A 25,992-nucleotide genomic window follows, 5' to 3' on the forward strand; every position below is an offset into this window, starting at 1 on the left:
CGATGAGGAAAGAGCAGGGATATTGTAATAGAAGGGATAAGGGGGTTCAATGGCAGTCTTCATTTCCAACTTCTGAGCCCTACTGCCTTGAGCTAAAGGCTGAGGCCCAGGGAGCGGCCAGATGTGGGTCCCGGCTGATGTGTGGGGCATGGGGCGGAGGGGAGGTGCGGAGGAGGCATAGCTTGAAAGCACAACGTGAATCCAGACTCCAGAGCTAGTTTCTCCGGCCAGCCCACGCCTCCCGCCTCAGTTCAACGCCACTCCCTCCCCGCCAAGTGGCTCTCAGCTCTGGAGGCGGGACCGAGTTCTTCGGTGGCCCCAGGAGGCTGCAAGCTTTGGGAGGCTGGGAGGGGAGAGAGGGAGGGCGCTGACTGGGCAGTCCAAAGAGGAGGGGGCCTTTAATAGGCTCGCCGCGCCTGGTTTGCGGCGCTGCGAGTGGCTGCGGTTCGGAGAAGCGGCCCGGCACCTCCCTCTAGTTCTCGGCTGCAAATCTTCGTCTTTGCACTTGACAGCGATTGTACTTAAGCTCCCAGGGCGCGCTTTGCCTGGAAAGGCACAGGTAGGCGGCGCGGGCAGCCCGGTGCGCGCTCACTGCCCTGGGAGGATCCTCCCTCCCTGGGCTCTCCTTTCTGGGAGCTGCGGGCGGCCCCGGGAGTCGGTGGTTCTGGCGTGCGGGCTTCAGGAAGACGGTGCCGGCTGCCGGGGAGCCGAGTCGAGCCCTTCCGAGAGCGCGGCTCTGCGCTGCCCGGCGCCATGCTTCTGCTGGGCATCTTAACGCTGGCTCTCGCCGGGGCACCGGCTGGCGGCTCAGAGCCAGAGCGGGAGGTGGTGGTCCCCATCCGACTGGACCCGGATATCAACGGCCGCCGCTATTACCGGCGGGGTCCCGAGGACTCAGAGGATCAGGGACTCATTTTTCAGATCACAGCATTTCAGGAGGATTTCTACCTACACCTGACGCCAGATGCTCAGTTCCTGGCACCCGCTTTCGCCACAGAGCATCTGGGCGTCCCCCTCCAGGGACTCATCGAGAGCTCCCCGGACTTGCGACGTTGTTTCTACTCTGGAGACGTGAACGCGGAGCCAGACTCTTTTGCTGCTGTGAGCCTGTGCGGGGGGATACGCGGAGCCTTCGGATACCGAGGCGCTGAGTATGTCATTAGCCCGTTGCCCAATGCCAGCGCGCCGACGGCGCAGCGCAACAGTCAGGGCGCACACCTCCTCCAGCGCCGGGCCGCCCCCGGCGGGCCTCCTGGAGATCCTACCTCTCGCTGTGGGGTGGCCTCAGGCTGGAACCCCGCCATTCTGCGGGCCCTGGACGCTTACAAGCCTCCGCGGATAGGCTTAGGGGAAGATCGCAGCCGGCGCAGGTCCGGGCGCGCCAAGCGCTTCGTGTCTATCCCGCGATACGTGGAGACGCTGGTGGTGGCAGACGAGTCCATGGTCAAGTTCCACGGCGCGGACTTGGAGCATTATCTGCTGACGCTGTTGGCCACGGCGGCGCGACTCTACCGCCATCCCAGCATCCTCAACCCCATCAACATCGTCGTGGTCAAGGTGCTGCTTCTTGGAGACCGCGACACAGGGCCCAAGGTCACGGGCAACGCGGCCTTGACGCTGCGCAACTTCTGCGCGTGGCAGAAGAAGCTGAACAAAGTGAGTGACAAGCATCCTGAGTACTGGGACACCGCCATCCTCTTCACCAGGCAGGTGAGTTGATCTGTCACCTCTTTGGACCCAGATAGCCCCCATTCTATTGGGGTCACCGCCCTTAGCTCTCCAAATGCCCTTTGTGCCGCGCAATGTTTAAATTTCGTTGATCTCTTCCGACTGCCACTTTGGATCTTCCGGATGCACGTGGGCGGGCAGAGGAACGCCTGCTCCTTCGGAAGGTGTTGGCCCGGCCCGGCCAATGAACGCCTCCAGGATCAGGCGCGGAGGGGCAGGAACCCAGGAAGTTGCCGCCCCGGAGCCGCAGTTTGTCTCCAAGACAAATAGGAGGCGCTCTGAGGATGGTGTTGGAGAGGTCCGCCCCTACTGCGAGGGGCGTCTAAGTCTTTTCGGATACCTTCTTCGGAGGCTTCCTTTTTCTGCTTATGAAACTGGAAGTTCAGTGCCTGCTTCTTTTCTCATGAGTAACAGTTGTTATCCTGGCCCTGTCCTGTGCTGGGAAACCCGAATTGGGATAGTGGGACTCATCTGGGATTTTTCGTGGGTTGCAGTGAAAGGACACACTCAGTACAGGGAGCATCCCCTTCTTCCTTGACGCTTCTCCTACACCCCTCTGTGCTGGGCTTGTCTCCTCTTTGAGGGGCTTCTGGTCCATTCAGAGCAGGCACGCTATGTTAGTGTACCTGTTTGAAGCTTGGAGTTTCAAGTAGAGCTTCCCTTGGAGTTGAGTTGAAAACATCTCTTTCAATCTTCCCATATCCCTGTTGGCCGAGGGTGATGTATACTACCTGGTGGCAGAGCAGGCAGGGCTGCTCCCGACTTAGACTTGCTGAAACCTCCTGTGACTGCACTTGACCGCAGGCCTCCAGATTCTGCCCCTGGCGGCATGGAAGTGGAGTGAGTTCAGGGGAGAGCATCTGCAGATCCCAGCTGCAGGGCTGGAAAGATGTTGAGTCTTGGGATTAAAAAGACAGATCAGAAAAGCAGCTCTGCCTTTTGCTACAGCCCTATTGAAAGTTTAGATTCGTAGATCTTGGAGTGATTGGGTGCTGTGTTTTTGAGTTCTGAAATTTCTCAGATACAGGAGCTGGGAGGAAAAGGGGCATCTGTGTGTCCTGCTTCTTCTGATTTGGGGGCTGTGGCTTGGGTCTGTGCCAAGCTCTTATTTTGTTAACATCAGAACCACAGCATTCTGGTGATGGCACTGAATCCTTGGGTACCTGTGGCGCCCTGACCCTCCTCTGTATCCAGATGGACTGGTGCACATGGAGCTGGAGCTGCAGTCTTCCACATTAACCCATTTGGCACAGCTGGCCTCTTCCTGGAGCTGAACTTCCTCCTTTCCCAGCCTTCTCCTCCCACCACCTGGCTCCTCTCGGGAGGTCTTTGGCCTGAGTACGTTTCCGTGCATGCTCATTCTTCCAACTGAGGTCTGTAGAGCTGTCACTGCCCCGCCCCTACAAGCACTGCTTGAGTCATGGGGAAGCTACAAAGGAGGTGGCTTCAACCTCTGCACACAGACCAACTCGGCAGTCAGATGGCTGGGAAAAAAAAGCAAAGGCCGAGAACAGGCTCTCTTAATGGGCAAAGCAGCTGCTGCCCCATCTGCCACCTCGGATGGCCTGTGGGGTCACTCCCTGGTCTGAGGTAACAAAACCCAGTCTCTGATGCCTAGGGGCAAGGCTGACTTTTGGAACCAGCCCTAGGAAGAGGAGTCCTGCTGGGAATATGGATGACGCCATCAGAAGGATCTGCCTTTTGAAGAAGCCATCAAACAGCGTGACAGCTTCTGTTTGTCGGTGGAATGTGCTGGGCCCCCAGGGGGCTATCTTGACCATGCACTGTGGGTACCAGATGTATGACCACTTGGGTCGGAAGCGGTGGTTGGTGGGCATAATGTGGCTCTCAGAAGCTGTCTTTCCCTTAGGCGTTGAGAGGGCAAAGCCAGAGAATGGGGAGGCCGCTTGGCAGGCCCATGACCCAGGTATGTGCTTTATGCTGTAGAACAAACATCTCTCCCCCCAACTCCTTGCCAGCACAGACTTCAGGGCCTGCTGCATTCTCAGAGTCTTAGGAATAGCTCATTCCTAAACCCCCTGGAGAAGGTACAGTACAAGATGAGAACACCAGCGTGCAGCTGCTCTTTCCAGACGTGGCCCCTGTGGAGTCTCCGGGAACCTGGGAAAGGAGCCTCCTCAATGCTCCAACACGAGAGGGACTTTTGTCTTACTTTGCAAGGTCAGAGTAACCCATTAAGTCAGATGTGTGGGCTCTGCTTAGGCCTTATCTAGTATAATAATGGTGCAAGTAGTGCTTTTTCAAGCCAAAATTAGAAAAAAATATACATATAAAATTTGTTTGGATTCGATGTTTTTAGAAATAGGCTTATGTTGTAAATTACCTTTTGTTTCTAAAGGACCTTGAACTGATGGACACCTTTAGAGTCACCTGTTTCTTGCTTCCCGCAGAGAAATGGGAACCATGATGAGTGCCTTTTTCTGACTGAGGTCTGGTTAGGGTTTTCATGGGGAGGAAACAGTGAGGAAGGGCTTGGGCTCGGGGTTGGGGTGGGGGGTTGGGGTGGCAGGGGCGCGGCATTTCCTCCAGTGAAGGAGAGGTGAGAGCAGCTCCTGGGAGTTGCCCACACCAGGGGTCCTGGAGGAGAGCGGGAGGGCAGGCTGGCAGCTCTCTCTCCCACCCGGGTCAGGGCTGCCGTGGTGGAAACAAGCCCAACCAGGCTGTGGGGAGCCCTGCTGTCCTCTTGGCAGGCAGAGGGAGGGGTGAGGGTGTTGAAATCAAAACACCAGGAAGATGGAGACCCAGCAAGGACCCTTTACTGTCCACAAAAGGGAAAAATGGATCCTACGGCAAGTATTTTGACTATTTGGCAAGTTTACTTAAAGTTTCAGAAGGAGTCCATATTTCTGGAGGAAGAGTGCATATCGGGCTCAGCGAAGTGATCAGCCTCCAGCACATAACAGCAGGGTGAGGTCACACAGGCTTGGAACCAGGATCTGCGGAGAACGAGAGCCAGTCTTTCTGGGTGGACGTTTATTTCCTCAAGGAGAAGATTCTACGGCATCTGCGGCGTTGGGCAACAGGAGCCAGACCCTGAATGCTGAGATCCACGGGGCTGCCCTTCTCTCTCTTTGGGACCAAAGTTTCTGCTGTTTGGGTAGCTCTGTGGTCGGCTGGCTTCCATTCATTTATCCATACATTCTCTCAATACTTATTGAGCATCTATTGATTCTAGTCTCTCCTGGGCTGTGGAGGTACAAAGCCTCATCAGACATGGCCTCTGGCCTCCAGGACTTTACTGCACATCAGGGACCCGGACAGGAAACCACCCATGACCATGTGGGGTGTTCAGTGCCCTGGACAAGGCTTGGGGCCTCCTCTAATGGAAGCCCAGTGGGGAGTCATTCTCTTGAACGCTGGAGTCCAGAAGCTGAGAACAAGGGACAGAGAGGCACTGGAACAGAGGATGGAGAAGCTAGGAGCCAGTGGTGATGACCAGAAAGCTGCTTTCTACCTTGTAGGAAGCCCTCTCCTCCATTTGACCCTCTTGTTTTGCTATTTGTGATGTTTTCTCCGTAGGACTGACTGTTTTGGATTTGTAATTCGTGGGGTTTTTTGCCTGCTCATTCCCTCATTTCCTTGGTTTTCCTGTCAAGCTGAATACTGCTGTGCTACTCCCTCTCCCCCTCGGCTCCCCAATTTCTCAGACGCTTTCTTCTTCCTCTTGTGGCACCATGGAGGCAGGCTCTCTGTCATCATTCTCGTCTCTTCCTCTGCTCCCTCATGCTCTTCTGTCCCAAGCTTGGCACTTGTCTTCCTGCTCTGGTCTTGGGGTTTGTGGGGATGTATACTTACCCTACACTGTGCAGAGGGGATCAGCATTCTGGACCCTCATTTGAAAAAGAGGCCAATTCTTTCCATGATAAACTAGTTGCAACATGGCAGTGAAATTTAGTGTTCAGACAAATGAATGCTAATACGACAATAATGTGTATTTTACACACATCTCCTAATACTAAAAAGAATCATAATTTTATCAGATCTTTTTTTTTTGATTTATCATGTTGTATTAGTTTCAGGTGTATAGCAAAGTGGCTCAGTCACACACACACATTCTTTTCCAGACTCTTTTTCAATTTTCATTATAGTTTATTACTAGATATTGAATATAGTTCCCGGTATTATACAGTGGGTCCTTGCTGGTTATTTTATATATAGTAGTGTGTATATGTTAATCTCAGACTCCTAATTTATTCCTCACTCCCATCCCCTTTGGTAACCATAAGTTTGTTTTCTATGTCTGTGAGTCTATTTCTGTTTTGTAAATAAGTTCATTTGTATCATTTTTTAGACTCCACATATAACATATGATACTTATCTTTCTCTTTCTGATTTACTCCACTTAGTTTGATAATCTCTAGTTGCGTCTGTGTTGCTGCAAATGGCATTACTCCATTCTTTTTGATGGCTGAGTAATATTCCATTGCATATGTACCACATCTTCTTTATCCATTCCTCTATTGATAGACACTTAGGTTGCTTCCATGTCTTGTCTATTGTATATGGTGCTGCTGTGAACGCTGGGGTGCGTGTATCTTTTCGAATTTTGTCTTTTGTCTTTTGTAAGGGTCTTTTTTGAAGTGAGACCTTGGAGGAAGATGTTAGCAGAGAGAGACAACTGTAGATTTGGTATTTAATAGTTGGCAAATCTTTATCACTAAATGGAAACTCAACCCTATTCCTTCTGGGAAGTGGGGGGAGACAGGAAAGAGGGGAGATGATTCTCCTTGGCCTGTGGGGTCATTGTTCTTCTGCTTCCCTTTCTTATAGTAAGTGCCTCACTGAGCTGGGAGTGATGGGGTGGGGGCGATGAAAGGGAGTTTGGAGGGAGGGATGTGCGCTAGAATCTTTTCATTTTTTTTTTTTTCAACATTGCTGAGTCAGGAGGGCTGGCGAGGTCTGTCCCTCTGTAGGTCCTGCCCTTCCCTTGCCTTTGAGCTCCCTGCAGCTGTTTGTGTCACACGAGGCCCTCCGGCTCACTTGCCAGGACACCTTGCCTGGGTCTCTTGGCGCAGTGGAAAGAACACAGGCGTAGGGTCAGTCAGAACTGAGTTGGGATCCCGGCACTTGCACTTTCATCCGTGACACTGCATGAATCAGCTGTTTGAACTTCCCTCTTCTCATGCATAAAATGGGGATGATGATGATAGGGGTACCTGGTTTTCAGGGCTGTTCAGGGGATGAGTCACTGGGTGGTCCAGAATCGGCACCCAGTTCATGGGGGCTGCTACCATCACTGCCTTAGTCATCGCTCTGTAGATTTCTTGTTGTCCAGTCATTACCGATGGGTCCCCGGCTGGAATGCAGGTTTGAGATGGTTCTGATGCAGACATTCTGCCCCATTCCCCTGCAAGTATGCCTGATGCTTCCAAATTCATGTGGAAACCATGGGCTCCACAGCTGCCAGTCCCACTGATCTATAAACTGCTCTAGGCAGGACTTCTCTACATCCGGGTAGACCCTGCGACGGGCCCGTGACATTGCCGTGGTTCACTGTGTTCCCAGAAGGGAGGCAAGGCCACAGAGAAAGGACCATGGCACTCTGGGAGCTCAGTAGTTCACCTCCCTTCCTGGGGCAGGGTGGGAGAGCTTAGGCTCCTGGGCATTTCATCTTGGCTCTTTGCCATCAAGCTTTGCTCCAGAGGAAGGAGGGGCCTAGCAAGGAGCCGGGCAGCAGATGGGGACACGCAGGGCTAGGGTCAGTGTGTCCGTGCAGGTGTGGGGCAGGGAGCCAGGTGCTTTCTTGACAGGGAGGCAGACACGGCTCCCAGAGCACTTGGGCCCCTGGTCCTGTTGCCCTCCTCTCCCGGCCTCTCCCCACTCAGTGACCAGCCTGTGCTCTGGGGCCCCCTGGGGGAGTGATCTTGCCCTCCTGAGAGCCCCAGCCCCTTCATTCTTGGGGTGCTCTGCCTGGATTCAGTGCAAACTCTGTCCCTCACTACTTGTCTAACCTTGGGCTCACTGTTGGACCCTGGTTACCTGTCTCTTCAGGTCACATGTGTAGAACGGGGCCTAATAATAGCATCTTCCTCCTAAAGCTGTTGTGAGGATTCATGAGTGAGTGCAGATGAAGCTCTCAGGACAGCATCTGGTGCCTTAATGTCAGCTCTTGTTGGACTTGAAGGGATGGTTTCTGGAAAGGGTTTGGTCTTCCTGTAGGCTTTGGGTACCTCTTCCTCCTCACCAAGGCAATTCTTATTTGGTTGCCTCCATCTCTTGCTGTGGTCCTTGTGTACATCTTGAGGGATTTATATTCCAGTGGAACAGAATCTGCTGATGGAAGCTATCAGGCAGTTTTACTTTCTCTCACCAGGTGTCTTGAGTTGCACTGTCCAGGCACTGAGTTGCTGGATTTCTTATTCTTCCAGCAAAGCAAGGTTCTCCCACCCTCGGGGATTGCAAACGGAAGTAGAATTGGAGGTAAATAAGGAAATTCAGGGACTCTTGATAGAGATTCAGATGGGAAACAAGCTAAGGGCCAGCGTTAATACCAGGGCAGGGTGGTTTCACCAGCAGTTAGGATCCCTTAGCTTGGGTGGTGCAGTTCAGAGCCAAGGCCACTGCTGGCCTGGGCGTTCAAAGCTGTGGGTTCAGACCCCATCCTTATTTAGTGACCTGGCCTTGCGGGGGTGATCCTAGCTCACTGAACCTCAGTTTCCTCACCTGCAGAATGAGAGAGTGGCTCTGCAGTTCTGTGAGTAGAAAGCTTGGAAGCTATGATGTGGCCTTAAACCTGAGCATAGGCTCACATGCCCAGGTGTTCAACGTGGGCAGGAAGTTGGCTACACTGAACATGTATGAATACAACAATTACTCTGCTTGGTTTTTGTCGGTCTCCCTCTCTTCAGACGTCTAGAAAACACGAGCATCTCTGTAGCTGGCAGGGGAAGTGAGAGCAGGTGGGCGGGAGGACCCTAAGGAAGACAGCTGGCGGGCAGGTGTGGTGGATGGGGAGGGAGCACTTTTAGTAAACATGGGTTGGGCCACATCCAGATGTTACCCTTATTTATTTGTTTGTTTCCAAATTGTGGCTCTAATCCTAAACTATTTTTATAGAACGAAAGAGTTGGAAAGGAGTTCCCATCGTGGCACAGTGGAAACGAATCCCACTAGGAACTATGAGGTTGCGGGTTCGATCCCTGGCCTTGCCCAGTGGGTTAAGGATCCAGCGTTGCCGTGAGATGTGGTGTAGGTCACAGACGTGGCTCGGATACTGTGTTGCTGCAGCTCTAGTGTAGGCTGGCAGCTGTAGCTCCGATTAGATTCCTAGCCTGGGAACCTTCATATGCTGCGGGTGCAGCCTTGAAAAGACAAAAGACAAAAAAAAAAAAAAAGAAAGAGTTAGAAAAAAATAATCCAGGAAGATCAGGTACTTGTCCAAGATGATTCTTGAGTTATCTGGAAAAGCAGTTGTAGCTACAAGAAGAAGTGGCAAATTGACCAGAAATAGTAAGGCAGGTAGGAGCTGGGCTGGGCAGTGCCTACACCCTCCAGGTGGAAGGGACCAGAACAGTTTCTGGAGGCAAGTGCCTGAGCTGAAGAGAAGATGTTAAGGCAACTTGGAGTGCATCTGAGTTCGTTCCAGAAGGGTGGAGACAGTGCCACAAATGAGGCACGGCGGGGCCCTGCACAGCCGCCTGTAGGCGTTCAAAGCTCAGAGGCCCAGCAAGTCTCCATCTGAGTCCTGACTGGGGGCAGAGAGCCAGGCAGAGCCTCTGAGCCAAGCAGCTGTGTCTTCCCACAGTGACGAGCTGTCACTGCAGGATGGCTGCTCTCAGCTACACCCTGACCCTCAGGAAGTTCGCCGGCTCTTTCCTTGTTCCTCTTGTTTGATCCAGGGAAACCGGGATGTCTTGATGGAAAGAACAGGTTTCTCCTGGCCAGGAAAGGCCTGCAGCTGCATGTCTGTTTCAGAGAAAGTCCTGGGAGGAAGGAGGCTTTGGCGTGAATGACCTCCTGGCCGGAGTGGCGGGCTGCCCCATGGTCGCGGGACCCCAGCCTGAGCTCTGCTCTGCTCCAGCTGTTTCTGCTGAGCAGGGCAGGGGATGGGACTCTGAACCACTATGTCATGATCCTGTGTTTCTGTGATTCGGTTTTATCAGCTACACAATGTGGCTCAGCAGATGAGATCACCTTAGGTCTAAAAGCAGAGTGTTCTGGGTATTCCTTTCATAACCTAGAGGCCAGAGGGGCCGAGCACCCGGATGGGGAAGGAGCAGAGGCTCAAAGCGCTGGGGTGTCTGGGTTCTAGTTGCAAGTTGGTCCTGGGGACTTGCCCGAGGGGACACACCTGAGTTGTGATGGGCCAGGGCCAGACTCTAGGCATCTTGGAGCTTGTGGCCATGCCCTCTCTCATACACAAGGCCAGTGGTGACTGCACATGATGGCCAGGGGACAGTGTGACATGCTTGTCCTGCAGGTTCTCTGTACAAGCTGTGACTGCCAGGCAGAACTTTCAGAGGCAACCACCTTTGTGGGATGCTATACTCCCGTGGCATGGCCCCCTTACTCTGCCGCTGCATGAGCCTTCCTGCTGCTATTCTGTCCTCACCGTAGCCCTTCCCCTCCTTTTCCAGGCCACCCCATCAAGTCAGCCTGCTCCCCAGAGGCCACATTCCCTGAACTACTGGTCAGGTGAACCTCCCTTCTGCTTTCTGACAGCATTTGTTTTCTAGGTTTCAGAACTCTGGGGGAAGGAGAACATTCTTCAGAGTAAGAGAGGAAAGGATATGGGAATTTGGGGTCCACTTAGGGGCTCCCAGCAGGGGCTGAGGTGCTATGAGTGAGTGTGGGATGGTATTTCATCCACCAATGACTCAGTACTCTCTGTTCAGTCTGGTCACCCTGGTTGCTCTCTGGCCAGAGTCAATGTTAACTCATTAGGGTGCATGACTGTCACCTGACCATGGGAAGCCAAGTCTGACTGCTCAGGTGGTAAACTTTTGAGTGCTTTGGATTAAATTTTGCTGAGTTTTGTCCCATGACCACGTTTCCTCCTCCGCCCCCTGGCCCCACTTATGTGCCCTGGCTGCCTACCTTTCCCCAACGTCAGCACACGCACGCACACAGCCCTAAAGAGACACATAGCAGCGGGCAGGTCCGTGTGCGTGTTGTGCGCACACCCGGGCTCTGAGGGAACACCCGCAGTGCTTTCTCCCACGTATGTGGATCCAGAAGGGGCTGGCATCAGCTGTGACTTGGCGGAGAGCATGAGTGTCCTGTTCTCAGCCTCCACATGTGCATTTCTGCTCGGGGATCTAGGGTTCTCTGAGCTTCAGGGAAGCCCAAGGAGGGTGTCTGTGGAGGGTGTTGGTAATAGTCTTTATTCCAGAGGGACGTGAGAGGATTAAGTAGGATTCCAAGTGCCAAGTGCAGGCACGGTGTCAGCAGGTACGAAATCACCACCGAGCTTAGCTGTGATCATACGTTGCAGTCCCACCCTTGACACGTGAGTGTGTGGGTGTAACAATGTCGCTGCCTCCTCAGACTGTGGCGGGATTCCTCGAGATGCTGCATGTAATCTCCTAAACGGTGATGTTCCCTCTGCATTAGAGGCAGGGATTGATGAAGAGAGAACCCATGTCACCTATTCTGAGTGTCTTCTCAGGAGGCAAACAAGCACGAGGGTCTCATTCCATTTCCAGCTCTGGGCCCCTGGGGTGCCTTAGTGCATTGCTAGCCCACAAAGCTCATGAATCCTGTGACAGCCCCCCTCCCCCCGCAGGAGCCCCATTTTCCTTCTGCATCCAGGAAATGCATATCTTCAGGGCTGCTGGAGGCCCTGACCCCACTGCCAGCTGTTTCAGTAGAAAGAGAAGGACCTTCCTGTTTAGGTCACAATCCATTTAATTTACCTTCTTTGTAGTGGCCATTGAGCCTATGGTCCTCTTAACCTCTGTGGCCAGTGGCACTGGGTTTAGATCTCGGCTTGTGTCTGCCTCGCTGTGTCTCCTCGCAGCCTGTGGCAGCCAGGCCTAGGGCAGGACAGGCCTTTGGCCAGTGGTCCTTTGGCTGAGAATCTGAGCTCAATTCATGGCATCTGAAGACAGTCACTCATCAGGGGCAGAGGCTCCCCGAGCTGACTGTGGATGGGATCACGAGGGCCTGCCACCCTCACCTGCCCACCTCACCCAGCTGGGGAGTCACCATTGTCTGGGCTGGAAGGCCACCTCTCTATAAAGCAATGGCCCTTCTAGTTTAATTCCATATCTCCTAGTTTCCTTTAGTTGCCCCCCACCGGTAAGATTGGGGTAGAATCTCTTCAAGCCGCAGGGCTTTCTTCCTGAGGCCTCCTCCCTCAGCCTGGCTTCATTCCATGGATAATGGCCCCTTGGCCCCTGGGCACAGAGCCTGGGTGAGCAGGAACATCCCACAAGGTGCCCTTTCTTCCCTCTGGTTCCTTCTGTCACCGCCTCTAACTTCCCGCTGGCTTCTGCTTCTCCCCGACCTTGGCAGGACCTGTGTGGGGCCACCACCTGTGACACGCTGGGCATGGCTGACGTGGGCACCATGTGCGACCCCAAGCGAAGCTGCTCTGTGATCGAGGATGATGGGCTCCCCTCTGCCTTCACCACCGCCCACGAGCTGGGTAAGCGAGGGGCTCTCAGGCAGAGGGAGAGCGCTCCCTCCCGGGGTCTTCTGGGCAGTGGGCAGACGTGTGCCTTTGCTCCTTCTTGTCCCGAAGCCTTAACAATGGCTTATTTTTTTCCATGGCCCCAGCCCAGGTGGCCCGTGGCATTGTCCACACCAGCAGCAGTCAGAGTCTCATAGGCTCCCAGGGGAGCAAGTGTCACATACTCTCCTGTCCTCACGGAGCCCACAGCCTGATGGACAGGGCAGGCCTTTCACGAACATGCTCTCGAGGCTGTTGGCAAAGCAGCCCGTCAGGCTGCGGTGACCTGCCTGAAGACGGTCGCCCCGGACTCTCGAACGCCCCTCGCGTCTTCTTAGCTGCGTCCCCCTTCTTCTGCCCTCTGAGGCCTCTTGCTTCCCCCACAGGCCACGTGTTCAACATGCCCCACGACAACGTGAAAGTGTGTGAGGAGGTGTTTGGGAAGCTCCGAGCCAACCACATGATGTCCCCCACGCTCATCCAGATCGACCGCACGCATCCCTGGTCGGCCTGCAGCGCGGCCATCGTCACCGACTTCCTGGACAGTGGGCATGGTAAGCGGGGCCTCAGAGGAGGCCCCTTCATTCTCTCTCTATCATTTATTTATTTTTTTATCTTTTTGCCTTTTCTAGGGCTGCTCCCGTGGCATATGGAGGTTCCCAGTCTAGGGGTCGAATCGGAACTGTAGCTGCTGGCCTACACCACAGCCACAGCAACATGGGATCTGAGCCGCGTCTGCAACCTACACCACAGTTCTCGGCAACGCCGGATCCTTAACCCACTGAGGGAGTCCAGGGATCGAACCCGCAACCTCATGCTTCCGAGTTGGATTCGTTAACCACTGAGCCACAACGGGAACTCCTTTCCCTATCATTTAGACGCTGCGCTAGCCACACCCCACTTTTCCAGGCACATCCCTAACAAATGCCCTTGCCTCCCTGCAGGCGACTGCCTCCTGGACCAACCTAGCAAGCCCATCTCCCTGCCTGAGGACCTGCCAGGTGCCAGCTACACCCTGAGCCAGCAGTGCGAGCTGGCCTTTGGCGTGGGCTCTAAGCCATGTCCCTACATGCAGTACTGCACAAAACTGTGGTGCACCGGCAAGGCCAAGGGCCAGATGGTGTGCCAGACCCGCCACTTCCCCTGGGCAGATGGCACCAGCTGTGGTGAGGGCAAGTTCTGCCTCAAGGGCACCTGCGTGGAGAGGCACAACCTCAATAAGTACCGGGTGAGTGAGCTGAAGACGCGTGCAGGGAGTGGCTGGGGGCCCCCGCCTGTCACAGATCTCATTGCTGCGCTGTGCCTCGATTTTCCTGGCTGTGGTCCTGTCCCCTTCTTGATTCTAAAGCCTGAGAGAAAAGATGTGGTCGGTCAGAGAACCCAGTGAGGCCCTAGGCTGGCGAGGAGCCTTCCCAGGAACAACAGCCCTGAGCTTCGCCCCAACTCCCTGTTAGGAACCCTGGGCCCAGAATCTAGCAATTGGGGCTTGACTGGCTCACTCAGGGGCTCCTTCCTCTCTGCGCTCGTCCGGTGCTTCAGAACCTGGCATTTCTTTCTTTCTTTCTTTCTTTTTTTTTTTTTTTGTCTTTTGTCATTTTAGGGCCTCACCCGTGGCATGTGGAGATTCCCAGGCTGGGGGTCGAATCAGAGCTGTAGCTGCTGGCCCATGCCAAAGCCACAGCAATGCCAGATCCGAGCTGTGTATGTGACCTACATCACATCTCATGGCAATGCTGGATCCTCAACCCACTGAGCAAGGCCAGGGATTGAACCCGAAACCTCATGGTTCCTACTCGGATTTGTTTCTGCTGCACCACGATGGGAACTCCAGAACCTGGCATTTCTTACATCGCAAACCAAGCTTCAGTTTCTGTTGTGGTTGGCCATTCCTGAAGGTGAAATGTAAATGAAGAAAAGTTATCTTTCCCTGATAAAAAGGAATAGCAATCAAACCGGAACAAATTCAGAACCCAGATATTCTCTGAATGTGATTAAAACTATATATTCTTCAGCTCCTGGGTTGGGGTAGCAAAGGCATTTGCATTTTTCCAGGCAGGAGGAGGTCCATCCTCTCCCTTCATCCTGGTGGCCATCGTCCCTCTCCCTGCTGCTCTGGCCGCGGGAGGGCTTGCCTTGGGGTGTTATGTACTCAGAGGCAGTAGAGAAAAAGCATTCACCAAGCACTTTCTCAGTTGCCCCAAGATGGGTGTGGTACAGAATTATGTAAAATCTTCTGTGTTCTGGGAAGTACCTTTAATTAAAGCTTCAGTCCTTTATTAGGCAACACCCCACCATATTCAGAGATCTGGGTAAGATATGGTGGTGATCAGAAAAACAAATGTGGGCCATGGCAGAGAGGGCCACCCAGTGCAGTGTGCAAGGCTAGACGTGTAACTGTAGTCTGTGGCTTCGATCCACAACACAGAGAAGTTGCGGTGAGTGTTGAGACAGCGTGAGTGTATGTGGTGGAGACAGCGAGGAAGGGTCAATGATGATGGGAGGGGCCTGGAGAAACTGATGAGGAGGCTGAATCTGAAGAGAGGCTTGAGGGGTGAGTAGGGTCTCACCAGGCAGAGATGGAGCAGAGCCCGGGAGGCGGGCTGAGCTGGAGGGCTGTGGAGATGGGTGCTCCATCAGGGCATCTTTGGGAGGGTGGTTTGGGACCAGCCTGTGTTCACCTTGACTGCCAGCCTGATGCACTGAGGCTGGAAGGTCCTGAGGACAAGCCAGTCATGGCCAGCTCCTCCTGGGAAGATGAATCTGGAAGATGAAGAGATGGGTGGAGAGGATATTGGATATAGGAAATGTGATCTGAGACACACAACCTTTTCCACATGTGCTCTGGACCTCTCAGTCCTTCAGCAGCAGAATCCACTAGCTCTTCAACCTCATTTCTAAATAAACGGTCCCCTCTCCACCCCTGGCCCTTCAAGAAGGCCACGGCCATCATCAGCTAAGGTCACAGCACCAAGCTTATCTTATCAATGGCTGCAGCACCCCAGGGATCTGACTCTGCCCACCGAGGCTAGAAGCCTTTGGACTCCAGTGATTCTTCAGTCCCATCTGACCCACAACCCATCCATCCATCTGCCTTCCTGCCATCCCTCACCAACCTCCAATCGAGCTGAGACCCTGTGGCTCCCTGTTGGAACTGCCCCTCACATACCCTCGAAACCCCCGTCTCTCTCCATCCTCATCTCTCATCTCTGGGATGAGCCACCACCCTGGGGGCATCTGATTCTCACCTCCTCAGCGGTGCCTGTGTGGGTGGATGTGGTGGGAAAACCATGCGGGGTCCTGCCCACCGGTCTCACTTTATATCAATGACTTGGACGCTGAGGTGGGCCTTTCATGCTGCCCCGGGGGTCACATCACTTTTTATTTCGGGAGTTCTCACTCTCCCAGCAGCCTAAGCTATCACTTCTCACCTCTACCCCTCTCCTCCCTCCATTACCAGCTCTAGCTGTCTCCTCTTCACTTTTGCCAGTGGCTTTTCCTCCTCTTTCGCTAAGAGAAACAAAGTGTTCAGGTAACCAGGAGAGGACTCCCCTGGCTCCCAGCACCGCATCCCCTTCTGGCACCGTCGGCGAGCTGCCCAGCTCTCACCTAAGGCCAGGCTCTGTGCTCGGCACTAGGATGCTGCCCCTCTCGTCCCTTTAAGGGAGGCGCCCCATCAATTCTCTCCTCTCTCTTCTGCAGCATCGAATGTCCCCTCTGTGGAGCTTGTCGTTCCCACCAGGACACACACTTGCTGACATGTCTTTCGTCTGAAACACACCCTCTCCTGATCCTGCTTCCTCTCCATAGAACACAGTTTCTCTCTCCAACCCCCTTCAGGGCAGCCTTCCCTGAAAGAGTTGTGGAAACTGGCTCTCTCCCATCCCTGTCTTGCCATTTTTTTTTTTTTTTCCAGAGCCCATTCCAAACTGGCTTTCAGTCCTGTTATTTATCTAAAAATCACTCTTTTTAAGGTCACCAATGGCCTCTGCATTGCTAGTCAGTGATTGTTGCCTGACCTGCGAGCAGCGTTTGACACGGCCTGTCACTCTCTCCCCTGAGAAGAGTCACCTCCCCTGTGTCCCTCCTCCTCAGTGGCTGCCCCTCCCTCACACTCCCATTTCCCAGTGTTGGGGGCTCCAGGGCTCAGCCCTTGCCCTCCTCACGATCCGCACTCACCTCTTAGGTGGCTCCCCTAGATCTACGGCTTTAAATGCCATGTATGTTTGGGTGCTGCAGATTCCTGCGTTTCAGTCCAGTCCTCTCTCCTGAACGTTGCATGTCACACTGGACCTCCATCTCTCCATCTGGATAACGGAAGACGACATCAGTAAAACACAGCTCCTCTTCATCATGTGAAACCTGCTTTGTCATCTTCCAGGCACTCAGGCCAAGGCCCACATCTGCCGCCTCAGCAATCCCTGAGCTTATTGCAGGGACAGAAGCAGGTGTCTGACAGTAGTCCTTCAGACTGTCCCCCAGGGCAGCGAGAGGGGTCCTTGGGAATAGAAGTCAGGTTCTGCCACTTCTCAGACCCTTCCGGGATTTTACTCCTCACTCTGAACAGTGAGCCCGTCTCCGCCTTCAGCTCCTGCTTTCCCTGCTCTTGCGATGCTGGAGTACTCCAGGCCCCCCCCCCCCCCGCGCCAGGGTCTCTGCGTTACCTGCGCCCCCTTATCTGCACGGCTCACTCCCGTACTTCCTTCAGGCCTCTGTACAAATGTCAACTCAGTGACCCTAGAACACAGGGCAGCCCACCTCACCGAGATGCTCCCCCTCAACTCCATCCTGCTCTCCCCCACCTGCTTCCACCCTCATCTGCCACTCTGTCCCCTGTCTTCCCTGCTGGGGTGCGATTGCTTCGAAGACAGGGATTTGCTGCACATGGTGCCAGGCTTGTAGTAGCAATTCAACAAGTATTTGGTGAAGGAGTGATTGAATGGCTCGTGGCAGGAGTGTTTCCTGTAGGGATGGGTAGAAAGAAGTGATGCCAGGTAAAAAAAAAACAAACAACAAACACAGCATCGTCTCAGAAGCCACAGAGGCAAAGATGGAAGACTGGTGACGCCAGGCCTGGGCGTAGACTCTTTCAGTCTGTAGGGGGTCACTGCTGACCATCGAGAGGATGCTCCCTGGTGAGATGGGGACTCGGCCCATTCTGCAAGGCTCGGAGGATGAGGCGGTAGAAAAAGCTGGTGTGGCTGACTTGTTAGAAGGGAAAGGATGGAATGAGATGGTCTCTAGTTTAAGGAGAAGGTGGGGTTAAGGGTAAGTGTTTTTCTAAGAATGCAACAGACATGTTGACACAATGAAACAAGAACTGCCTGACAGAGGACAGACAGGATAAATATGCTGAGATCTACATAAAGTATTTATCTTACATGGAGCCAATGGCTCTGGGTAGGTTGGTGGCTCCAGCTGATCTGTGACAGCGTTGCCATCCCAGCCTGTACAACCGGGCCGCCTCTGCTCTTGCCCAATTTGTGTGTATCCAGGGCTGAAAACTCACTTTACTGTCATCCTAAGAACAACATTATGAAGACTATAAATTTCCTATCCCTTCTCCGCCCTCTGGAAAGGCAAAACAACACTGCATAATTCACCCCAAAGCCAAATAGAGTTTTAGGATTGCTTAACTGTTTCTTATCTCTATCTCCTCTTAGCATAAACATTAGATCTGCTTATAGTGAAACTTTCTCAAATCCAGCACCCCCCCACACACACACTGAGGGGAAGACCAGTCTGGTTTCGTGAAAAGTCTCAATTATAGAAACCTCACAGATAAAAATATTCAGATATCTATGAGATGTCTAAGGCGACATGGTTTACTAGCCAGGCTGTGTCTGGCCAGCCTTTAGCTGCAGAGACTCTTGTGAGGACATTAACAATAGATAAGGAGAAACCTTGAACTCCTGCATGGTGGCAAACACTGTGCTGGGAAATTTTACACGCATTGTATCTTTTAAATCTTCCTTCTGACCTCACACCATTTTTGCACGTGAGGCACCTGAAACTTGAGGAGGTTTTGCTACTTGCTCAAGACCACCCATGAGGTAAGGGCAGAGGTGCCCATGGAACTTGCCCACCTGATTCCACAACCCAGAGGTGCTTGCTAATCAACAGGTTGAAGCGTTGTGTGTGCCCCTGGCACAGGATCATCTGCTGGCCAATTTTCTCCTCGTGATACAAAGTGGGTCTCATTTAGTGTAGCTCCCCTGAGGTTCCAGGTATGGGTGTGGCGCCCCAACCCACAGGGGTGTAACAGACGCTTTCTTGCAGGTGGATGGCTCCTGGGCCAAGTGGGAGGCCTACGGCCCCTGCTCCCGCACCTGCGGCGGGGGCGTGCAGCTGGCCCGACGGCAGTGCAGCAACCCCGCCCCGGCCAACGGCGGCAAGTACTGCGAGGGCGTGAGGGTGAAGTACCGCTCGTGCAACCTGGAGTCCTGCCCTAGCTCAGGTGAGGGAAGGGAGTGGCTATGGCCTGGCCAGGGAGGCAGGTGGGAGGCCACCAAGTTACTACAATCAAGATTCGAACGCCCGGGACAAAGTCTGGATGCGCAGAGGTGCAGAATCCCCCTGGGATTAATTCTCTGCCCACCCACCTTTGTCAGGGTGTTTTCTTCTGATGCTGAGGCTGGGGGCTAAATGATCCAAAGGGATGAGACACTAGAAGCCTCTTAGTCAAGTGCCAATAAGCCCATCTTCATAAACAGGAATACTTTCTGAAGGCCTAAGAACTTCGGTGGGAGAAAAATGACATCTTTATATTCACTTACCTTTTCATCTAAAATCTAATATTGTCTCCAGTTGGAAATTTAGGTGTTTTGTTTTGTTTTGTTTTGTTTTGTCTTTTTAATGCCGTGCCCATGGCTTATGGAAGTTCCCAGGCTAGGGGTCATATCGGACCTGCAGCTGCCAGCCTACGTCACAGCCATAGCAACTCAGGATCCCAGGCATGTCTGCGACCTACACCACAGCTCACGGCAATGCCGGATCCTTAACCCCCTGAGTGATGCCAGGGATTGAACCCGTGTCCTCATGGATCCTAGTCGGGTTCATTAACTGCTAAGCCATGATGGGAACTCCAAAATTTAGTATTTTTTAAAACTAACTTTTCTGCCTAAAACTTAGTATTTTTTTAAATTAGCAACAAACTACAGTGCTAGTAGTAGTGCCTGTGACTCTGCCACCACTAGAAATCGTGGGCTATTTCATATGACATTTCAGTTGTCGCAGATTTCTCAAAATGCCATTTGTGCTCATCACTACTTCAAAATGATAGTGGTCTTTATTTTTATTAAAGTATAGCTGGTTCACAGTCAAAATTACGGTGGTTTTTAGACTCATTATTGAATCTCGTTATTTAATGTGTTTAGCAAGGAAGCACACACATCACAAACATGTTTCAAAATATAGTGACAGTTGTAGGTTAATATGATTTATGTTCTTTGTAGTCCATGTGTTTTATGCATTTAAAAACCGTCTGAAAACCATTGCAATAGACTGCTGAAGGGCTCAGTTTAGGATTCCTTCTTCAGAAGGAACTGAAGGCCAGACTGCTGGGGAAGGTGGACCATGGCCTGCAGGATGCATTACCATCTGTTATCCTGCATCCTTTGGTCCTCGCCTGCTTTGGTCCTTCAAGATGGGTGGCTTCAGTGATGAGGACCACCTAGTTGGGGTGGGAGGTGGGCTGTTAGAGGCAGGGGAAGCTGAGCAGCCCCCCTCTGAGGGGGACTCTCTCCTTTGCCCCCTCCTCCACCGCCCCTCCCTTTAGTTTCCTGTATATGCTTCATCCCCCCAGCCTCTGGTAAGAGTTTCCGGGAGGAGCAGTGTGAGGCCTTCAACGGCTACAACCACAGCACCAACCGGCTCACCCTGGCTGTGGCCTGGGTGCCCAAGTACTCAGGTGTCTCTCCGAGGGACAAGTGCAAGCTCATCTGCCGAGCCAATGGCACTGGCTACTTCTACGTGCTGGCGCCCAAGGTGAGTGACCCTGGGACAGGAGGCCAGGGCAGGGACGAGGTCTCCGGGAGCATCGGGCTGAGCTGCCCCTGCTCCTTTTCTCCCGCTTCTGGGGCCCTGCAGGTGGTGGATGGCACGCCGTGTACTCCTGACTCCACCTCGGTCTGCGTCCAAGGCAAGTGCATCAAGGCGGGCTGCGACGGGAACCTGGGCTCCAAGAAGAAGTTTGACAAGTGTGGGGTGTGCGGAGGAGACAATAGGAGCTGTAAGAAGGTGTCAGGACTCTTCACCAAGCCCATGTGAGTTCTGGGCCCCAGCAGGGGTGTAGCCACGGCCAGGGGGATGGGCGAGGGAAGGTGGGGTGCATGGGGTTGCTCCCAGGCATCAGAAGCTTGGAGTAAATGTCAGATCCTGGCCGTACCCTTGCTGTGGAGGCTGCTTATACCTTGTCTACAAGTATAGTGTTCATTCATTAATTCATCCAACAAAGAGAGAAGCAAAGATGAAAGCTTGAGTAGGAACCACTTAACAGGAGATAATATCAGGGAGCTGGCAGAACTCTAAGGGTCTGTCTGGAGTTCTAGAGCGAGACTGACCTCTGTTCAAATCCCAGTTCCTCATTTTCTGGATGACTCTGGGCAAGAGACACTATCTTTAGAATTCTAAATTTCTTCACTTGTAAAGGGCATGTGATACTGATGTATTTCATGTCCTGCTGTTGTGAGGATTAAGGGAGTTAATTCTAAAAAAATGAATTAGCATAGTTCCTGGTGCATAATAAATGCTCACTAAATGTTCATGATGATGATAACAAGACACAACATACCTGGGGACAAATGTGACAGCCTCCCACTTCCTGAGCCTGAGGCCCTGGCCTTGGCGATGGGATTAATGGAGAATGGCAATAAACCGCAGGGAGACAGGGATGGGTTCTGGATCAGCTGCAGAAATGCCTCTGCAGAGTCTGGGCTCCTGGCTTTCTGAGGTCCAGCACAATCTCTTTGTTTTCAGGAAAGGTGCTCCTTAGAAAGTCCAGACTCAGGGTCTGGAAGAAGCGGGGGCAAGCGGCGCCCCTGTGGTCTCAGTTGAGGGGGTGTGACTGGCTCTGAGAACTGGGGGGCCCGGGTGCTGGTGATGGGAAGGGCTCCATGGCTGTCCAGGAGCCTTGACCATCCCCTGGGGGTAGGGCCCTCTGCTGAGCCCCTGGGTGTGGCTTCTTTGGGAGCCCTGTGGACAGCTGGTGTTGCAGGCTGTCCCTCGGAGACCCACAGAGGGGACCGATGGGGAATTAAAGGTAGAGACCCTGACTTTCTTCAGTGGCTGAATGGCAGGTGTCCTTTTCATAGACTAGTGGAGCCAGAATGGACCTAAGTCCTCATTTCTTCTGACCTGCTCATTGCATAGATAGGGGACCAGAGCCCAGAGAGGCTGATTTGTTTGAAGCCACCACGGAGTTGGTGGCCCAGCCAAAGTGTGGTCTGGGTCCCTGATTCCAGGGCCATGTACCCCAGCCAGGTCTTCTCCCCTCCCCCCCTTCCCCTCCCCTCCCTCTTCCCCTCTGCCCCCTTGGAGGGGTGCAGCCAGTGGATCTGGTTACGCCTGTTGTACTGACAACCTCACCACCACTGGGTTTGTGTGACCCCTGAATGGGCTGGCCAGGCTTGTACCCTGCTGCCTGTGTGACTGCGGGGTTTGTGAAAGGGAGCCAGGCAGAGGGGGTCCCTCTAACGCTCCTCACTTCCGCTGCAGGCACGGCTATAACTTTGTGGTGGCCATTCCGGCGGGTGCCTCCAGCATCGACATCCGCCAGAGAGGCTACAAGGGGCTGATCGGAGACGACAACTACCTGGCCCTGAAGAACAGCCAGGGCAAGTACCTGCTCAACGGGCACTTCGTGGTGTCAGCCGTCGAGCGGGACCTGGTGGTGAAGGGCAGCCTGCTGCGCTATAGTGGCACGGGGACGGCGGTGGAGAGCCTGCAGGCCTCCCGGCCCATCCTGGAGCCACTGACAGTGGAGGTGCTCTCCGTGGGGAAGATGACGCCGCCCCGGGTCCGCTACTCCTTCTACCTGCCCAAGGAGCCCCGGGAGGACCGGTCCTCACCACCCAAGGAGCCCCGGGCCCCCTCTGTGCTCCACAACAGCGTCCTCAGCCTCTCCAACCAGGTGGAGCAGCCGGACCCCCAACCCCCCGCTCGCTGGGTGGCGGGCAGCTGGGGGCCGTGCTCAGTGAGCTGCGGTGGCGGTCTGCAGAGGAGGCAGGTGGACTGCCGCGGGTCCCCTGGGCTGCGCGGGGTGGCCGCTTGCGACGCTGCCCACCGGCCCCCCGAGACGCGCCCCTGCGGGGAGCCCTGCCCCGCCTGGGAGCTGGGCGCCTGGTCACCCTGTTCCAAGAGCTGCGGCCGGGGGTTCAAGAGGCGTCCGCTCAAATGCGTGGGCCACGGAGGGCGGCTGCTGGCGCGGGACCGGTGCAACCTGCGCCGCAAGCCCCAGGAGCTGGACTTCTGCATCTTGCGGCCGTGCTGAGCTGGCTCGCCCTCCTCCTCACTCTCCACACCGGCGGTGCTGCCGACCTGGGCAGAGGACAATGCCCAGCCATGAGGTCACCTGCATCTGAGGACCTGGACGGGGAAGCCAAGTCACTAAGGCACAGTCTACCTCACGCCCAGCTCCTCTGGGCTGGCCTCAGGGGAGGCTGAGAGGTGCGTGGACCTGGGCAGAGGTGCTGAGGCCCAGTCCCCGAGGGACCTGGAGGACAGGCCCCTCCCATCAGGACTTCAGGGACCTTGCCCCCATCAGGGAGGCCACGGGCTGCTGGAAGAGCCATGACCCGGCAGCTTGGCATCCTCAGGGGCCCTGGGACTCTGAGCTGACTCTGAACAAGGCAGGTTTTTATGGTGCTTTCAGCCCCTTTCTGTTGTGATCCAGGTGGACTGCACAGTGAAAACTGGCTAGGGGTGGGTAGAGCTGACAGGGCTGTGGGGGGAGGTGTAGCTGGAGCCCGGGCCCCTCCTTTAGGGATGAGGGGGGTGTTGGGGGGCAGTCCTGAGTTTTGCACTTCCTTCTCAGCCCTCCCTTAAAGGGCCGCCTCTTCTCCCTGTGTCTCTTGTCATCAGACTAGTGGGGGGACCTCCAAATAGATGTCCTCTGGGGCTTTGCAGGTGGAGATAGGCGGTCTGTAAGGAGAGTGTTGCCTTTTTTAAGAGGGATCTGATGACCATCAAAAAAAAAAAAAAAGATCCTGAGACTTAGGAGAGGTGATCGATTCTGTGGCTGAAGCAGGGCGTTTGAGGAGCAATCTAGAGGGTCCTGCTGTCGCTGAGGCTGAGTCTGAGCTTTGTGGGAATGTCGCCCTAAGATGGGGAGGAGAGGGCCCCAGTTCTGATGGCTTTTGGCATCAGAAGAAGGTTTAAAGAAGGCAGATGCCGTAACCCAGCCCTGCTCCAGTCATGATCCACTAAGGGGGACGTGGGACATGCCCAGAAGGGCCAGGTGCTAAATATCCATGTGGACAGCTACACGTGGTCCACCTGGGGCTCATCACGGTGCATCGCAGGCCATAGTTTCCACAGTCGGATAAAGGGGTCCACTGTTTGCTACCTCAGGCTATGTTCTCTGGGAACCCGCCCTTGTCCCTGCCCTGGGGCAGTGGCGACCCTGGTGCTTCCAGCAGACCTGGCTGTTGCCCCCTGTAGACCAGCCCAGACACAGAGATGAACTTGGGTGCATGCTTCCTGCTTCCCACAGCCAGGCCACCCCCAGGCCTCCACATGCGACGACAGGGTCTCTCTCTCCAGGTGCCTTGGGGAAATTTTCAGGAGGCACCAAGAATCAATTAGCTGACCCCAGGGCCTTTGGCTGCCACCAGTAGGAGCTGCTGGAGATCTGTCTATCTGGGAGACACGTCAGGGGAGTAGACCCCAGGGTGTTTCCCACAGCTCCACGTAGGGAAGTGTTTGGGGCTAGGGACTCTTCGGCCAAGCAGGGTATTTCTTGAGGATGTGGCTGCCCTAGCACGAGCATGGGAGAGTCTGCTTCTGAGTGTAGGTAGTAAGTCCTGGACCTCAGGGAGGTGACATCCCAGTAAGTGTCTTTCCTGGGAGAGGGAGTCCGTCCATTTTCTTTGGTTTCCTCTAATAGTCAGAATCCACAAACCAGCCAGCCAGCCACGCAAGCCTGGGATGGTGATCTAATCCCAGTCTGACCCTAGCCGGGTCCCTTAAACAAGCCCCGCTGAGGGGAAGGGGGCAAGCGGATCTCTGAGGCAGGGGTCCAGTCACCCTTGAAGAAGGGAGCGAGGAGGTGGACACTGTGGGGCTGCAGGGCAGAGGGGGACCCGCTAGCTGACGACAGCACTGCGCCCCGTGCTTGGTGCAACCCTCCTCTGCGAGGAGCTGGTGGCGCGGGGGCCGTGTGGATGGGGCCGGGAGTGGGTGGGTGGGAAGGGAGCTGCAGTCAGTGGGGGCACCTGGCCCCTCTGGAGCGGCTTGATGACCCATTTCAAGGAGGGACAACCAACTTCGTTCCTGACACAAGCTGGGTCTCTGTGCTCTTTTCTGTCATGATGTTTTTCTGTCTCCTTTTCTTCCTTTGTAAAAGAAGTGTGATCAAGACAACTTGGAAGGTGTGTCTTGTCTTGGACTATTTCAAGAATCCAACCATACTCTCCAAGGCTGAGCAGAGACAAGTCTCAAGGCACAGGTTTCTGGTGATGGGATAAAAAGTTAAGGAGGTCTCTCATGTCTGTGGAAGGAGAGGAACATTCTGGGGGCTGCAGCAACCTCTTCCGTGGGGTGTGGAGCAGTAAGGGTCTGGGCTCGGGAGCCCCGGCCCCCTCTGCTCGTCATGTGCACTGATTGGAGGGCCTTGCCATGCTGCAGTGGGGGTCAGGGGAGCTGAGGACCAGTGGAGGGACCTGAGTGTCCCCAGCCTGGGCCCCGGCTCGGGAAGGCACTAGACACTGTCACTCACAGAACCCCCTTTTGTGTTTGGTTCTTTTGCATTTCATGTACTGCAGAAGGATGGAAGGGCCTGAGTACTGGCTGGGCTGTGTATACTGTGTATACGTGGGAGCTGGCTGCTGCGGGGACAACAGCCTGCTCCCAATAAAGTTGTATTTAAGACCTGTGTCCTGCCTATGTGACTTCATCTCATCTGTGCACATGTGCCGCTATCTCGGCACCCACGGTGGGCCAGCCCAGGGTCCCAGGCTGGTCCCTCTGGGCTCGCCCAGAGACAGATGGTGACAGGCGTGGAGTGTGTGAAGAGGGGATGGCCTTGTGCTGAGGAGGAGCACTTGGGTCTAGGGATGTGGGGTTTGGGGGAGAGTGAGTGTGTGTGGGGGTGCTGGTGGAGGAGGAGCACACCCTGCTGAGAGGAGAGGTGTTCAGCCAAGGAGCACAGGCTGGGGCTTAGCAGCCAGAAGGGTTGGGTGTGCAGGTGGCCTGAAGGAAGACCTCTGGGGCTGGCCGGTATTCCAGGGGCAGGGGAGCAAGGAGAAGCCAGGGGTCCATCATGCTCCTGGGCACCTGTCTTAGGAGGGAGTTCTGTTTCTGGAGGGAAATTTCATTCCTTCTGTTAGGAGAAAATTTCCATCTTGTTCTGTTTTGGTGAGATGATGTTGGCAGATACTCAGGCAGGGCAGGGTTGGATCATTTTAAAGAACATCCAA

General features: G+C 54.3%; 1 protein-coding gene across 1 annotated transcript; it reads left to right on the plus strand.

Annotated features, from left to right (window-relative positions):
• ADAMTS15 (ADAM metallopeptidase with thrombospondin type 1 motif 15) lies at positions 426-25,449 on the plus strand. Its single transcript, XM_003130081.4, has 8 exons — positions 426-1,710; positions 12,205-12,337; positions 12,748-12,915; positions 13,306-13,589; positions 18,638-18,815; positions 20,163-20,344; positions 20,447-20,622; positions 22,073-25,449. The coding sequence occupies exons 1-8, from the start codon at positions 754-756 to the stop codon at positions 22,845-22,847; spliced, it is 2,853 nt and encodes a 950-aa protein (XP_003130129.1). The 5' UTR covers positions 426-753; the 3' UTR covers positions 22,848-25,449.

This window comes from Sus scrofa, chromosome 9 (genome assembly GCF_000003025.6).
Source record: "Sus scrofa isolate TJ Tabasco breed Duroc chromosome 9, Sscrofa11.1, whole genome shotgun sequence".
Lineage (NCBI taxonomy): Eukaryota > Metazoa > Chordata > Mammalia > Artiodactyla > Suidae > Sus > Sus scrofa.